Genomic DNA, 17850 nt, shown 5'->3' on the forward strand with positions numbered 1-17850 from the left:
CTGAGCTGTAGTCCCCATGTAAGTACGCCTTTTTTAGCAACCGCTTTTTGTCCCAGCCATATTAATACTTGTGGTCGGTGGTTAACAATGTTGAAGCTTAAATTACATCCAGATGAAATTTTTAAAAGGAATCACTTGTGTTCCTCTGTGTTAGCACAGGAATCCCAGCATGTGTTTCTCTTCCAGGAAACCATAATTATATGTACAGATATCTACCTGGACAATTAGGGGCATAATCATGCTCTAAACAGAAGTGTTCAAACAAGTCAATACGTTCTGTCCAGTTATTCCTCTTTCATCTTTCTCTTAGGTGTCATGGTTTCTGTGTCTCAAGACATCTATGATTTGATTTTTCTAACCCTGTCTAGGATCTATTAGAGTCAACTAGACAACATAGTCCTTCTTTCTAAGAATCTGAACAAGAAGCAAACTTTCTAAATTTTAATCCTATTAATGCCAGATTCTGGTATAGGCTAAAGTATTCTTAGAATTTTACTTTTACCTCTTAGTGATCTGATAGAAAAGGGGGTTTTCCTTTATAGTCGTTTTCAGTCTTAGAAGAGAAGATCTACATTTGGGAAAGGACTAAGAAGAGAGTCTTTGCAGATCAGACAGTAAAAGGCAAAACTGTCAGACTCTGAGTACTCTGAGGTGCAATGTTATGTCTCTTAAACATGGGAGGGGGTTGTTTGCATCACTGTGGGAGCACCTCATTCTGTTGTGTTTAAGTGGGGTGAGGAAGATAAGTGAACACTACTAAACTCTTCCCTAATCAACACTTTTCTCCCACTTGAAAAGGGGTATAGCAGTTTATGGTGCTCAAAGGGCCAGATGCCACAAGCATCATCTACAAAGAGATTCAACACATAGATTGTGTTAAGACACAGCCATGTGCAAGAACCATGTGGTTGCGGGGGCTACTGACTGAGGGAACACAGCAAATGTTTCCTTAGAATGTTTCTTTTGCTAATAAATACTGAGTTCTCCGGGGTTAGGGCCTTTTGTAAATCATTAGGTAAATATTCATAATTATCCCCTCCTGCTAGGCACATAGATAGTTCCTACAAGGTCATACTCTTTATACATTAGCCTTGGGCCCATGAGAAAATCCCTTTGGTCACCTTTGGTCCCAGCAGAGTAGACCCAATAGGGCACATGGTCACTCCCGAATTGCATCTGGCTCATCCTAAGATATCACTTATTTTATCCCCGCTAGGAAGCGTGCACTCTTCTGTGCCACACGGAAATCCTCTAGGGCCTGTCACATGTTCATGTAGAAGTGGCTACTTAGTGTTGTGTCCCTGAAAACACGAATGAACTCTGCAGGAAACCCAAAGCTTGCTTCTTTGACATAAATATTGCTTATCTTACTTGATGGAAAAAAAAATCATGCCACAATTAGGTCCTGTATCTTACTCTGTGACAGGGCATATCAAATCCTGTTCCATTACGTATCTCAGAACTACTGGGTTGGTTAATAAATGCTTGCTCTCCATTTCTCACATCCCTCAACCAGAAGAGATAATAAGTGACCTACCCTCTTAATCAGTGTATTAGTCCATTTTCATGCTCCTGATAAAGACATTCCTGAGACTGGGTAATTTATAAAGAAAAAGAGGTTTAACAGACTCACAGTTCCACGTGGCTGGGGAGGCCTCACAATTATGGCAGAAGGCTAACAGCACATCTTACTTGCCCACAGATGAGAAAGAATTGAGAGACAAGCAAAAGGGGTTTCTCCTTATTAAAAAAAACCCATCAGATCTTGTGAGACTTATTCACCACCACAAGAACAGTATGGGGGAACTGCTCCCATGATTCAACCATCTTCCACCAGGAATTATGGGAGCTACAATTCAAGATGAGATTTGGGTGGGGACACAGCCAAACCATATCAATCAGCCTCCTCACTCAAGGATTTTAGGGAAATAAGTCCAGATCTGAATGCACTTCCTTATCAATCATATCTTAACTTAAATTCCCCTTTATTGGTAGATCAGCTGGGCCTTTACCCAAAGTGTTAGGTCTTATGTTCTTTCTCCTAGTGTTTGTTTTGCCTCTGCTGAGCTCTGCCCCTCATCTGCTTGCTGGCCAGTTTCTGGCAGTTCATCTGTTCTGCTGTTGACCATTCTGTACACCCGGTTTATCTCTTAATGGCTGCCTCGTATGTGGGAGAAACAAAACGCAGTAGGAACATAGACAGCTGAGGAGCAGTCATTCTGCCTGGGGCCAGGGAAGGCGACTGAGGAGTTGGCATATGAGCTGGGGCTTAGAGCAGCCTTCAACAGGTGTGCTGGGAGGGGGAAGGGCCAGGTGGAAGCAGCCCACGCAGAGCGAATGGCATGATGTGCCAAGTGCCTCTCAACAGCACTTGGTGGAAAAATAATTGCTTTTAATGACTCAAACGTAGAGTCAATTGCGGTAATGTATTGTTCTAGGGATATATTTTCCCACATCAGGAAGTGAGTGGTTTCATTTGGAGACTGGGTTTTTTTTTCTTGTTTTTTAATAAATAGGCTTTATTTTCAATTATCATGTCTGTTTTAACCAAATGTTTCAGAAATGATCTATATAATCTCCCACATCATTTTAACTGCACTTCTTCTTGAGAAGGGTTTGATAATGAGCCAGATGTACTAAAACAAAAACATGAGTTCATCATTCAAAAAAGTCTTTTCATTATACTTGATTGTCAAATTTTCCCACTAGTTAGCAAGGGGTGCTTATTCATCTAAGAGGAACCAGGTGCAAAAAAAGTAAATTACATTATTAGCCCAATATATAGATGTTAAAATAGCCATGAAGTGATAGATGAACAGAACCCTAGACATCATTTGGCTTGTATCTTTATATTATGGGCAAGGAATCCAGAGATGGGAAATGTTAAACAAGTTGCCCAAAGTCAGGTGGTCATTCTCCTAAGGTCACTGCCAGCCTTTCCCTTTGCCCCTACCACCCCATTCTCACACTTTCTCACCCGGATATAACAGAGAGTGCAACATAGACTACAAAAGCTTTCTTTCATATGGTTGTTTTAAAGTCATCTCAACTGAAATGCTCCCAGAGAGCTGTTTGGGCTTTGAATTACATGAAGAATTTGAACTGTTACTCAGATTCTAATGAGCACTTCTTTATTTGGTAGAACATTTTTATTGAGGATTTTAAAACAGGGATGACTAATAGGTTCCAAAATTTGGATACTATTAACAAATTGTGTTAACCATACAAATAAAACTTTGCCCTTCTAAACTGTAATGTCAGAATATATTCTTTTCTAGTTATTACAAGATTTATTTTCTTTGCCTTAGGGTTCTTTTGACTTCAGTGACATTGCTGTCTATATATTCAATAAACCTCCTATTGATCTGTTCAAAAGAAACAGGTAAGCTGAGGACATGTTTGATTTTGTTAAAACCAGGGTGAATTATTTTTATGGTGACATTATGGAGCAAATGATCTTCTCTCTCTGTACAGCAATTTGATTATTAAAAAGAAAGACTAATTTGACCTAGAGTGATTAGAAGACCTATGGGAGTATTTATCTAGAGAAACAGTTGCAGCAAAATATAAATTAAATTGTCATGGACAGTGAGGAAATAATGTTGTTACTTAAAGTGAACCCTCAATTGTATACCTGTTTTTCTAGTTTAAAATGACTCCATTTTAAAAGCTTCAGTTTTTCCTCAGGTCTTTATAAATCCAGAACAAAGATTCCATGTTTTTGTATTATAGCTTCCAAGGTTTTAAAAGTAAGCAGACCTTTCATTCTCTTGTGCATATTCCAAGCAGAAAATGTTACTCCTGAGGCAATGTGGGAGTGAGCAAGCTGTGAAGAGACTTCAAGTACTCTGGGCAGTGTAATACCTGAAGTGTTTATTTTCTATTTCTGGGACACTGAATTATGTTTGTAATTCTTTGACTTTTACATTAGCTAAAACCACACTGGCCAGCCATTATTATGTATACATGACTCCATTTAACTGGAACATTTTATAATAAATTGAGGAGCTAACCATTGACTAGTTTAAACACCAGTCTTATGAGAAATTAAACAAAGGTTTAATTATAGCCTGCCCCATATTGCTCTCCATGAACCTTTGGAAAATATGAACTGAACAGTTATAAAGAAATAAAACACTTTTTAAAAAGCGAATGCTTTTAGAATTTTAGTATTTATTGAGATGAGCTAGTTGAACATTTTCAAATTTTGCTACAGACAAATTATGCTTTTGACAGATTAGTCTTCCACTCTCTTTTATGAGTTGCATGTATTTGAACTGCATTTTATGAATGATTAGATTTTGTATGTAGTGGTTATTAAAATGTGTCTAAGCTTGTTACTATATTTAGAACATGGAGGCATTGATGGGATGTTATTAAGATAATTCCTTATTAGCCTAATCAGTCATTAATTCAAAAGGAATCTTTTTGTTTCAACTATTAGGATCTTTTTAAATCAAATATGTATTTTAATGATATGTACCAGACCTGAAGACAAAGATCACAGAAGGAATTTCCCCTTTGTAAGGTAGAGGTAGTTAAAAATAAGCCTTATGACCTAATAGGTTAATTGTAATGCTCTGGTAGCCAACTTGAAAAAGGAGAAATGATGGTTGCGTCTCACATTTTAAAATGTCAAGAGTTTGTTTTGTAATGAGGATACCTTAAACCCTGCAAAGCCAAAATGACTATTTGTGTGAGTTTGAGAAAGGCACACAATACCTTGGGGAACTGTCAGTAGAATGACAAAATCTTGACTATTTTAACTTTCTGAACCCTGTCATTTCTTGTGTTCTCAAATTTGATTTTTAAATAGGCTGCATGGTATATGAAAAGCTGGGGGAACAAGTCTTTGGCACCACAGGGAAGTTCGTAATCTTTGGAGCCACCTCTCTACAGAACACTGGAGGTAAAAAGAACATGCTCTTCTATACATAACTTGAAACTAATTCTGGTGGCTAAGCGGCCGCATGAATTTTAACATAATTCAAGCAGTTATCATCCTCATTGCTAAAATGGCACAGGGAAAGTAAAGCAGAGACAGCAGTCACTTATTTAAAGCCACAAATCCTGCTAGAGTAGCTGAAGTTGCTTTTGTGTCTTATTGACGGCTGGTCTAAGAACGGGCTGATAACTTTTTACGTAGCTTGCAACGTAAGCCTTCGTATCTTATTTCTAAAAAAGTTCTCATTTTCCTTCAGCAATGCTGAGCTACCTCTTCATCGTAAAAAACGAACTACCCTCTGCCATAAAGTTTCTAATGGGAAAGGAAGAGACATTTTCGTAAGTTATAGACCATTTTTTAAATGATATCACTAAAATATTTTTAATTTAAATATGGGCAAATCAAAATTCTTGCTTTATGAATATTGCAGCAAGTTTTTCCTAGGCTGGTTTTTGTTTGTTTGTTGTTTCAATAGTAAATTTCTTTGGGGCTATATACATGAAAAAAGTGGGAGAGTCATTTGAATATGAACATTTGAAAAGCAGATTTGTCTGTCATGCTGTGAGTGGTGGATACTGCATTTTCCCAAGAGCTTGAAATCTATATCTAGTTTTGGTGAAATAGAACAGATATGGAATATTTTTAACACAAAAGTGGAATATGAAAAAAAAAAAATGAAGACCCTAGCCTCTTGCTTAAAGAAGGGACATAGTATTTTGGGAGCAAAATTTACATGAGCCAACCTCACTAAAGATGTAGATAACCCTGGAAAATGTTGCAGCTACATTTGGCACAATTGTGTTTTGACTCCCTCTTGTTTAACAGTTCTTGTCAGTCTTAGTTTCTCTGTTTTCTTTCAAGGGAGAATCATAGAAGCCAGAGTTTCTAGTGTTCTCAGGATTCAAGGTCAAATCCAAGGGATCAGGGAGAGAGAAATGCCTACCTGTGGTGACTTGTTTCTCGCTGATACTATCCCAGCAAAACAAAAAGGAGCTTTGTCTTTAAATAATTGGTAGGACAAGTTGTAATCTGACAGAATACAATGTGTGCATTCAGTTTTGAAACCATGTAAATAATTCAAAAGAATGCCACATTTAGCCAATGGGAAAGAAAAAAAAAACAACAATATTCCTTCTTCCATTACATGGGAGTGAAGCTGTAGTAAATAAGTAGTGGTTGGGTTAAAGTGTTTGGATAAGATCTGAATAATGATTTTAAAAGTTAATGGATATAGTAAAAATTAATAAAAATATATATTATGAAATTTTACACTGGAGGGGAAAAAAGTCACTTTCTAAAAAAATATAACCTAACCCTTGAAATGCCTTTCAGAGCCTGGTACGTGGATGGCCGAGTTCTGGTGGTGATAGTTACCTTTGGCATAATTCTCCCTCTGTGTCTCTTGAAGAACTTAGGTAAGGACAGATTTTGTTTTTATCATATTCTGCAGTGCCCAAGTGAATCAGAAACGGAGTACAAATGGACAGCATTGCCCTCTGCTTCCCCTCTGCATGCGCTCAAAGATTAAGTGCATGATAAATTGCAAGTATTAATCGGTCGCAACTTTAATATGGCATAAAAACAATAGTCAGTATGTGACCTCCTAAACAATCCCTCTACTGAGCTGTGGAGGGGAGAAGGAAGGTTCTGGGGCCAGAACAGACAGGGCTATTTTCAATAGTACAACTTATATGCTACTCTGAGAGAAGTCCAAAAAATGGAATTCTCTTCATACGAAGTCTTAACTACCATCATTATTTAGATAAATATGTTTTCAAATCTAGTGTGGAGACCAAAAGCTGCCTAGATTTATACCCACAAGTATTATAAATTTAGAGAGTCTAGCCAGCCTCAATTATTTCTCTTCGAAGTGGGAGAGATAAATCAAAAGTCAGAAATGGTGGATAATCCCCAAGTCATATCCATTTGGCTTGGATCTACTACTTGTTTTTATGCTTGCATTTGAAGACAAGAATGCCTGATGTTAGGGGAATTTCATACATTGAATAATGTGGCCAGACTGCCATCCAGTCAAAAACCTGTAAAATGTATTTACTTTAATTCTGGGCTAATTCAAACAAAAGTTTGGATAAAAGTTCTTCGAACAATAATTATAAGCCTCAGTTTTTTGTTTTGTTTTGGATCAAAATATCAGACCTCTGTAGCTGTTCTGTGAGGTTTATAGTTTTTTTTTTTTTAACTACTTAATTTTCTGGTTTCTGCATCTGTGTTTTCTGTACCTATAGAGGTAGCTCTTTTCAGTTAAGCAGAGAAAAGCTCTTCCCCAGGGTTGAAAATAATGCATTCCTGAGAGGCTACTTAACTCTACCTTTCTGGAGGTCATGGTGGCAATTGGAGATCACCTAGTAGGCATTCTACGGGGAGCTAGCTAAAGATGCCCAGATACTCAATTTACCACTGGAAATTCGCTTCATCTATTTTCTCTCATCTGGGGAGAAAAGTGTTATAACTGACATTCAGTATGCACACAATAAGTGTATAATAAAGAGCTACTGAGGGGATCAAGGAGTAAATGGGCTTGCCCATAGGAGTCCATCAGAGTCCACCAACACAGACTTAAAACAAAAATTAGAAGGCTCTTTTCCACTGGATTCTGGGAGTCCGTGTTCTCTAGGGTGCAGGGAGAGTTGGAATCAAAACACATAATATAATGTTTTTATTCAGAGCCCCATTTTTTTGCCAAATAAAGTAGCACTGTCAAATAATAAATCTTGTATTCATTTGGGCATGTATGTTTATTATTGGAGCTCTAAAATATGCTTGAAATAATGCATTGAAATAAATGAGGTGATGAATTTTGAAATAATAACAGTTTATGATGGGTAGCTCCAAAATTTTAAAAAATGGAAAAAAAGAAATAATTTATTTTTCACTTTTTTTAAAGGGTATCTTGGCTATACTAGTGGATTTTCCTTGAGCTGTATGGTTTTTTTCCTAATAGTGGTAAGTGCTGATTGAAATGGCTGGTTTGGTTTTGTGGTGGTACAATGGCATGTAATAATTATTCATTATTTGGCTTTACTAAAGTCCATACTGCTTCTACTATACTTCTTAATACCAGGTTATTTACAAGAAATTTCAAATTCCCTGCATTGTTCCAGAGCTAAATTCAACAATAAGTGCTAATTCAACAAATGCTGACATGTGTACGCCAAAATATGTTACCTTCAATTCAAAGGTAAGTTTCCTGATCCTTTGCAGATGAAATGAGCATTTTTATTAAGGGCATTCTATTTCTCATAATTGCACTGTTTTGAATGTGTTAGTTCTCAAAAGAACACATGGTACCATTGCTTCTAGATTACACATCTATGTAGAGATCCTTGAGAAATATACAAATATTGTATTTTACACTCTCTCTTACCATTAAGCATTCCCTGTCAAAATCCCATTCTGGATAATTGTCTCAGCTTTTCCTGTGTAGAGTGCTCGGTGATGCTTCAAAAACAGATTAGGAACATCCTTTGCCCCCTGGTTCTGGTGATGACAGAAAGGAATACTGCAGACTTCCTCAGCTTGCGCAGTTGAAATGTAGATGCCACCACAAACTGACACTTAAAACACTCTCATACTATTAAAATATTGTTGATACCAATGGGAAACAGAGGATTATAGAGTCAGTCAGGCCTGGATTTGAATCCTCAGGCAAGTCACCCAACCTCTTGAGTAAAAATAAGGATTCTATTCTGTATTTTACAAGGTTTTGTTAGAATACACCTGGCATAGTGCATCAGCAGAGTTAGAGCATAAGATAGGCTAGTTTTCACTTCTTTTTGCATAGGAAATTAGATTGAGTTTGAGAGTTTCAAAGAGCCTTATCTAAGAAAACTAAATAGATTGGATTCTCTCTCTTTCTCTCTAATTGTAAGGATATAGCCAAAGTAGTGCAATATGAAACAGATTTTCTTTTCAGAGGATATCTTTTAAGTCTGATTCCATGCACCTGATGTAGAGCAAAAAGCAATAAACTAGAGGTGGGAGTGCTGGGCCAGTCGCCTGACCTGTTGGAGGGAGCCAGGAGAACAGCCACAGTCTGCCTACTGCTTGGGATTGCTGTGGGGACCCAGTGAGGTATCCTAGGAAGAGTGCCATGTAACTGGCTCATGCTGTATAAACAGGGGTGTTGTATACCTGGAGTATATAAAATACGCCGTAGGTGAGCCAAATCCAAAGTCCCTCTGTGACAAGTGGCTAATGGCTCGAGCTAGATAAGCTCTCTTAGAAAAGCTGCTTCTATTTTAGAGATCAAAACCCTCCTAATAACCGAATAATCCAGGGATTCTGAAGAGCTGTCAGATGAAAAGAGCTCAGAAATACTGGAGCTGTGTCATTTTTATGGTAAAAGTGTTTTTCCTAATGTCTGTTCTTTTCTCTCAAATAGACCGTGTATGCTTTACCAACCATTGCATTTGCATTTGTCTGCCACCCATCAGTCCTGCCAATTTACAGTGAGCTTAAAGAGTAAGACATTTGTTTAATTTTTTAATCTTAATCGTTTTACATCTCCTCATTAATAGGCAAGTATGGAATTAAAATAAACAGACTTGTCTAATGAACGTCGGTGGATTCATCACCTAGCTTCAACATTTACTCACATCCTGCCATTCTTAAACAAGCATTGTATTTTAAGAAACAAGAAAGCAAGAAAAATCAGAAACTTACAGTATTTTGGGGGGTCATAAACATAAAAAGTAGCCAACCATGTGGGCTTTTTCATTAATTGGTTTTTTGAATATTGTATCACCGAGGACAGTTTAAGTATTTGTGTTGCTTTCCATTATGTATGTGTATTTTGCAAGTGGATTATAATCTTCAGATTTGTCTGTAAACTGCTAAATACATTGTCTCTGATTGCCTGTTGGTTTGGGTGAAAAGGCTAGTAAGTCAGACAATAAGACATCAATGTTAAGGCCACAAACTAGGAAAAGAGAATATTGCTCTTCATTTTTAACTATTAAGAAAATTCTATGGATTTATTGATTTATTTTTGATTGCTGGTTTTGAGAAAATTAAGGCCTGCTTATAAACTTCTTCATGTGTTCTCTTTTTAGCCTACGGTTATCAAACATAAACAAAAATAGTCACCATAGCATAATCTTAAAAACTTAGAAAAGATAGACAATATTGGTATTTATTTCCATTTTGAAACAAAGTTGATGTCATTTAGCATTGAATCCACTCATTTTTTTCATATTTAATTGTTACATGGCTAAATTTTAAACCATCTACATCTATGTGTATATACATCACTCCTAGTTTGTGATCCTCTATTTGGAGAATTTAAATATATCTTTGGCATTTTTTTTTTTCCTGCCACAATATTTTTAATTACATACAAAGGTCTGACATGTCACCCAGGGACCCATTTCACCCACTGCTCTGTTTGGCCGCCAGTCTTTTGTCTCTCTCTTCAGCAATGGTAAGGCGGATAGCCTTTCCTCGGGGAAGATAAATCCATGGTTTCTTGCCCTTGTCTTTGGCATCTTTTAATAGTTCAGCTTTTTGTTTTAGCTTTTAATTTTCTCAAGTGTATACTTCTCAATTTTTCTTTACTTTTTTTTTTTTTTTTTTTGAGACAGAGTCTTACTCTGTCACCCAGGCTATAGTGCTATAGTATGATCTCAGCTCACTGCAGTCTTAACTTCCCAGGGTCAAGCAATCCTCCCACCTCAGCCTCTCAGGTAGCTGGAACTACAGGCACATGCCCGCACGCCCAACTAACTTTTGTATTTTCTGTAGACACAGTTTCACCATGTTGCCCAGGCTGGTCTTGAACTCCTGAGCTCAGATGATGCGCCTGCCTCGTCCTCCCAAACTGCTGGGATTACAGGCGTGAGCCGCCGCGCCCAGCCTTCTTCTTCTTCTTCTTCTTTTTTTTTTTTTTGAGACGGAGTCTCGCTCTGTCGCGGGCTGGAGTGCAGTGGCCGGATCTCAGCTCACTGCAAGCTCCGCCTCCCGAGTTTACGCCATTCTCCTGCCTCAGCCTCCCGAGTAGCTGGGACTACAGGCGCCTGCCACCTCGCCCGGCTAGTTTTTTTTTTTTTTGTATTTTTTAGTAGAGACGGGGTTTCACCGTGTTAGCCAGGATGGTCTCGATCTCCTGACCTCGTGATCCACCCGTCTCGGCCTCCCAAAGTGCTGGGATTACAGGCTTGAGCCACCGCGCCCGGCCTGCCTTCTTCTTAATTTTTCTTGTTTTCCATACTCCCATGGCATCCCAGATTCCTTGTTATGACATAATCAAATGTTATGACTATCTGTGGTCTGTTATTTATTGAATACCAGTCTTGCAGATTAATTGTTTGGGCAGTTAAAGAAACTTAGAGGGTCATCCCAACCCCAGAGTGAACTTGACCTGAGAGATGGAGCCCTTCATCATTCCAGCTGTGATCTCTTGGGCGCTTGGTGCACTGGAGACCTGCAGACTTCCAGGTGCATCCCTGAGGCCACCCAATGGGAAAATCAGAACCTAAAACAGCAGCTTTAGAGACAGAACACCTTAGGTCAAGTTCCAGCTCTGCCGCTAATCTCTGGAGCTAGGAGAACAGCACTGATTTTTTTCTGCATGTTTTCCTTTGTCCAGCTAGTGTGGAGATAATATCAAGGCCAAACATTTAAAAAAATGCTGTCTGCCCTTCCGATGAGAACTTGATATTCTTTTAAAAGAATGGGGGAAGAACACTTACGGGAGTGTAGTTCCGTGAATCTCCATGGATCTATACCAATTCAGTATAAGAGAGGTTATTTTCAACTGGCATAACTGCCAGGGGTAATTTCAGCTGTTCAGATCTTCCCTAACCTGATAGAGGCAAAGTTAAATTAGTATTCTTCAATGTTAACACTGGCACTTAAATTCAGTGATATGATTTTTAATTTTTAACATTTATTTGTTTTTAGCCGATCACAGAAAAAAATGCAGATGGTTTCAAACATCTCCTTTTTTGCCATGTTTGTTATGTACTTCCTGACTGCCATTTTTGGCTACTTGACATTCTATGGTAAGTAATTTCTACTGGTACATAAATATAAGTATTTGTAAACAAATTAGTAAAAATCAGTGTTGAAATAACTTTTAACATGAAAGGCAAAGAAAGCAACAAAGCTATCCATTGGTTTTTCTAGTTTTTTCTTCTACTTAAAGCAATGGTGATCTTTACATGTTCATGCAGACTGCAGAATAAAATATTTACTAAAACAGTATTTATAATTTTCTTCTCCTAACAGTGTCCTTAAAAGAAATTGCATTTTAGAAGCATGCTAACTTTACTGAGGAAGTTTTAAAACTACATCAGACAAGGCTTTCCTAATTGACACTGCAAATTGGGTCAGATTCCATTAATAGAATGGAGAGACAGAGACAGATGCTGAAAGTGAGAAAGAGCAGAGTGCTACACTCATGACACTGAGTTAATTAAAAATGAAACTCCTCATTGTTCACTGGAAGTCGGAGCCTTGCAAAGATCTGAAGGAATGATATAGAAAATTTAAAAAAATGAAATCTGAAAAGGGAACAAGGTTTCATATGTAACTTTTACTGACCCTGAATGAACAGTTTACCGGCTTTTACTGCTTCTTCATCCTCTCCTATTCAAATTATCCTGAAACTTTATTTAATACCTTTCATTATCTTTATAATTGGGGACCTAATTTAAATATACATATGTGTGTATATATATGTGTATGTGTGTGTGTACATATATATCTGTATGTATTTCACAATCTTCTCTACTAAATAATAATTCTTTGGAACTTTTATCATAAACACAAATGTCTCAAAATTAAGCATATTTAAAAATTATTAATTCAGCCTGGAGAAAAAGGCTACTCTGATTATACAGATGTTATTATTATCATTTTCACTAGCAATGCAGAATAGCATTGTCTAATGAATTCATAAATACCATATTTAATTTTTACATAAAAATGGTGTTGCTAAGGTGCCTACAGAGTTGCAGGGCTGCAGTGGGTATAGGGAGAGAGAGGCGGAGAACTTAATGTTAGTTGAAGTCGCACTGTTGTCTTGTTCAAGCTATAATTTTTCTTTGTAAATGCATTATTTTCACATAGAATAGAACACCAAACACTTTTATTACTCTTGGATTAAATAAAAAGGCTTAGCTATTTGCAAGTGGTTAGTTATTTTGAATTAAGGAAATTAGAACTAGTGAGATTCGTATTATAACTTATGGTTCTGTTTTGGAAACTGAGACCAAGCTCTATGGTACAGATTAGCATTTGAATTCCATGCTGAGAACCTTAAGACTGGTGCAGTGAGAAGCCCTTGCAGGAGACAGGAGGGGAAATTATCTCTTGTCAAAAGAGTGAGTAGCTTCATACTCTATGTGACTGCCATTCTAGCTTTGTTAGTCTTTAAAATAACACTTTCTGAAGTTCTGAGTTGAGAAAAAGTTCAAAGTAGTACATAAGGCCAGGTGTGGTGGCTTGTACCTGTAATCTCAGCCTCTTGGGAGGCCTAGGTAGGTGGATAGCTTGAGCCTAGGAGTTCAAGACTAGCCTGGGCAACGTAATGAGACCCCTATCTCTACAAAAAAAAAAAAAAAATACAAAAATTAGCCACGCATGGTGGCACACGCCTGTAGTCCCAGCTACTCGGGAGGCTGAGGCAGGAGAATTGCTTGTGCCCATGAAGCAGAGGTTGCAGTGAGCCAAGATGGCACTACGGCAACCACACTCCAGCCTGGGTGAAAGAGCAAAACCCTGTCTCAACACACACACACACACACACACACACACAGAGTGGTACATAAACTAAATTTTTTTTTTTTACAAGAACACTATACATGGAAGAGTGGAATTATTTCCTGATGGTGAAATTTCAGCTAGTGCCTCTGCTGCTTGGCCACTTGAAGTTGACTTAACAAGAGAAGAGCTTGAAACAAGCTCCAAGGTGGCTTGTAGCACCCCCCAGCCCCACCCCCACCCTCCCTGAGCAAGCCTGTGGTAGTTTGGCATGGTTTGAAGAGCAGAGGGAAAGTCTAGATTAAGAGCAGCTTCGTGCTTCAACTGTATGTTTCATTTTCAAGCCCAGTGTACTGCTAGGTTTAATTTAGTCTAAATTAAGCATTCCCACCCCATGTAGCTTCTTCTAGTGATTACTTTAAATTCCTTTGCTAAGTTGCATATGCACAGTGGAGCATGTCTTACACAGAGATTTTTCTTTCCAACTTAATTGTTTTAATAGACATTTCAAAACATTGCTTTTCTTGCCCTTTAGTTTACAAATTCTTTGTTGTTCAGAAAAACTGATATACTTTGTCTCCCTTTAAAACCCTCTTGCTTTTCCCTCATTTCAGACAACGTGCAGTCAGACCTCCTTCACAAGTATCAGAGTAAAAATGACATTCTTATCCTGACAGTGCGGCTGGCTGTCATTGTTGCTGTGATCCTCACAGTGCCAGTGTTATTTTTCACGGTGAGTAAGGGCCTCGGTGCAATATGAGAAAACCTGAGGTCTCGGCTTTCCTTCTGCCTGCAGGAGCCCATTGCAGAGAAAGCCTGCCCCAGGTAACTTTCCTGGGTTATTGAATCTGCATCTGGGAAAGATCCCAAGACTCAGTTCAGGCTGTTTGAAAAGCAAGTGGCATTCAGTGCATCAGGGAGCCTCTGATGCAGTGAATCTCCATTCTAATTAATCTGACCCTGTTCTTTACAAAGAAATGACAATAGAATGTTCAAATCTCAGTCAGACATGAAGAGAGAATGTAAAAAAACAGAAATGAACACTCAAGTCTTAGATAAATCAAAGACAGAAACTACACCCCCCCACAAAAGAAAACTCTACTATTCTATAAATAAAAATACCTTCCCTCTTAAGTCAAGCCCCAGAACTTCCAAAACTGTTAAACTATCTATAAATTCACTAGGCATTACAAAACATTTCATGAATTTGTGTGCACCAATAAATCAGTTACTCTGCGGAGAAATGTCAGTGTTGGCATGCTGTAGGCATTTACAGAATCTTTGTTTTCTCTTCTTGCAGGTTCGTTCATCTTTATTTGAACTGGCTAAGAAAACAAAGTTTAATTTATGTCGTCATATCGTGGTTACCTGCATACTCTTGGTTGTTATCAACTTGTTGGTGATCTTCATACCCTCCATGAAGGATATTTTTGGAGTCGTAGGTATGGCTTCATGACTTTGTGCTTCTCATTCTACAGTAGCTGTTTGGAGGGAAAATTTCACAATAGGAATGCTAAACTTTCTCTTTTTTCTTATTTTATAGGAGTTACATCTGCTAACATGCTTATTTTCATTCTTCCTTCATCTCTTTACTTAAAAATCACAGACCAGGATGGAGATAAAGGAACTCAAAGAATTTGGGTATGTCTCTTGCCAGCCACTCTAACTTTTCTGACTAGTTTTCCATTTAAATTTACAAAATAAATAGTCCACCTTTCTATCAAGACTACTTTCAGTTGCCTTGAAAGGAGGCAGAAGCCCTGTAGCTTTGCTACTTGGGAGAGATTTAAAATATCATATCAGAATCTTCTCCTGTCCCTCCAAATATCTTTTCCGATTTTACTCTTTTTTTTTTTTTTGAGACGGAGTCTCACTCTGTCGCCCAGGCTGGAGTGCAGTGGCATGATCTCAGCTCACTGTAAGTTCCGCCTCCCAGGTTCACGCCATTCTCCTGCCTCAGCATCCTGAGTAGCTGGCAACCACCACCATGCCTGGCTAATTCTTTTTTTTTTTTTTTTTTTTGTATTTTTAGTAGAGACGGGGTTTCAACCATGTTAGCCAGGATGGTCTGGATCTCCTGACCTCGTGATCCGCCTGCCTTGGCCTCCCGCATTGTGGGATTATAGGCATGAGCCACCATGCCCAGCCCTCTGGTTTTACTCTTATTGCGCCTCAGCTTTTGTTCTGATCCAGGGCATGGCCAGTCAGAAGAATGGACATTCATCCTCCTGTGTCTCTATAGGACAGTGTCTAGTCTTTAGCAAGAGAGGAAGTGACGAGGGACTCACAGAGGTTATGCAGTCCACTGTTTCCATATGATTTCTACTCATGTAACTCCTCCCTACAGCCCAGGGAACATGCAATGCCTTAATTAAAATGTCTGAGTTAGCTTAAATAGTCTTTTTATTATTTGACAGATATGCTTTGGAACAATAGACCTGGATTCAAAAACTGCCTTTCTATATTGGGATTCTTGTTTCCAGGTCTGATGAGGTTCAAGGGCATCTTGAAGGTGGTGCACTTGGAGACAGTGAGGGAAGCAGGGGTGAAGTAGCTGGTACCTGAGTCCCTTCTGGAGCTTCATTTTGCTTGGCCTCAGAGAAGGCTTCCTACTTGCCCTCCCAGCTAGTGAAAGCACTGCAATTGTACCTGTTACCTGAGTCAACAGATCCAGATGAGAAGTGTAGGCAGGAGGGTCATCCCTGTGCATTTAGGAAAAGCAGCACTGATGCTAGTAGAGCATCCAGTTCCCTAACATGATCACCCCTGAAACCTTAATTCCCAAATCCTTCCAAGACTTACCTGTAGGGGCTTAATGAGGACAGAGAGGATGAAGCAGTCACTCTGGCACAATGGGACAGTATATTTAGACTAAATCTGAAAATGGTGGAGGCCTGCTGTCCATGAATTCTGAGCTTCTCCAACCCTGGTCCCATAATAAAATGAGTAGTAGGGTCTGCCAAATGGCATTAGACAAGGGCTCCATCTGTGTAGGGATCACTGGGAGTTAGACTGGACCCAGGATGATATGCCATGTGCAGCCATCTCAACCCCCAATTCACTCCTCTCCTTCCCTAGCTCTTTCTCCTCCTCCAGTTTCCAGTCCAGCCCTGTTGGCTCTCAGAATGCATCTTCCTTCTCCCTGCAGCACTCTCACTGAACATGCTCAAGCACAAGGAACATATAATCTTATGTTCTCTGGATTCTGGATTTAGTAATCTGTATTAGTCTGTTCTCACACTGCTAATAAAGAAATACCCGAGATTGCTTCCAAGATAGCCGAATAGGAACAGCTCCGGTCTGCAGCTCCCAGAAAGATTGTAGAAGATGGGTGATTTCTGCATTTCCAACTGAGGTACCTGGTTCATCTCATTGGGACTGGCTGGACAGTGGGTACAGCCCATGGAGGGCGAACTGAAGCAGGGAGGGGCATCGCCTTACCCAGGAAGCACAAGGGGTCAGTGGATTTCCCTTTCTTAGCCAAGGGAAGCCATGACAGACTATACCTGGAGAAACGTTACACTCCTGACCAAATATTGCACTTTTCCCACAGTCTTAGCAACCAGCAGACCAGGAAATACCCTCCCGTGTCTGGCTCAGTGGGTCCCATGCCAGTGGAGGCTTACTCACTGCTAGCGCAACAGTCTGAGATCGACCTGCAAGGCTGCAGCTTGATGCGGGGGGGCATCCACCATTGCTGAGGCTTGAGTAGCTCACAGTGTAAACAAAGAGGCCGGGAAGCATGAGCTGGATGGAGCCCACCGCTGCTCATCAAGGCCTACTGCCTCTACAGAGTCCACCTCTGGGGATAGAGCATAGCAGAAAAAAAGGCAGCAGACAGCTTCTGCAGACTTAAGTGTCCCTGTCTGACAGCTCTGAAGAGAGCAGTAGTTCTCCTGGCACGGCGTTTGAGCTCCAAGAACAGACAGACTGCTGCCGCAAGCAGGTCCCTGACTGGGAAACACCTCCCAGCAGGGGCGGACTGACACCTCACACACACAGGTGCCCCTCTGGGACGAAGCTTCCAGAGGAAGGATCAGGCAGCAATATTTGCTGTTCTGCAGCCTTTGCTGGTGATACCCAGGCAAACAGGTTCTGGAGTGCACCTCCAGCAAACCCCAACAAACCTGCAGCTGAGGGGTCTATTAGAAGGAAAACTAACAAAGAGAAAGGAATAGCATCAA

General features: G+C 39.4%; 1 protein-coding gene across 5 annotated transcripts in view; it reads left to right on the forward strand.

The window, feature by feature from the left end:
• Positions 1–17850, forward strand: part of SLC38A1 (solute carrier family 38 member 1) — an 87222-nt gene that overhangs the window by 57279 nt on the left and 12093 nt on the right. For all 5 annotated transcript variants that reach the window (XM_033222324.1, XM_033222327.1, XM_033222326.1 and 2 more), the window contains 11 exons: positions 3309–3382; positions 4817–4909; positions 5202–5283; positions 6278–6360; positions 7851–7909; positions 8028–8144; positions 9348–9427; positions 11864–11964; positions 14281–14399; positions 14967–15108; positions 15210–15307. In XM_033222324.1, coding sequence (XP_033078215.1) covers positions 3309–3382; positions 4817–4909; positions 5202–5283; positions 6278–6360; positions 7851–7909; positions 8028–8144; positions 9348–9427; positions 11864–11964; positions 14281–14399; positions 14967–15108; positions 15210–15307 — 1048 coding nt within the window. The remainder of the gene's footprint in view (positions 1–3308; positions 3383–4816; positions 4910–5201; positions 5284–6277; positions 6361–7850; positions 7910–8027; positions 8145–9347; positions 9428–11863; positions 11965–14280; positions 14400–14966; positions 15109–15209; positions 15308–17850) is intronic.

The sequence above is a fragment of the Trachypithecus francoisi genome, unplaced genomic scaffold, assembly GCF_009764315.1.
Source record: "Trachypithecus francoisi isolate TF-2019V2 unplaced genomic scaffold, Tfra_2.0 Lachesis_group11, whole genome shotgun sequence".
NCBI classification, from domain to species: Eukaryota; Metazoa; Chordata; class Mammalia; order Primates; family Cercopithecidae; genus Trachypithecus; species Trachypithecus francoisi.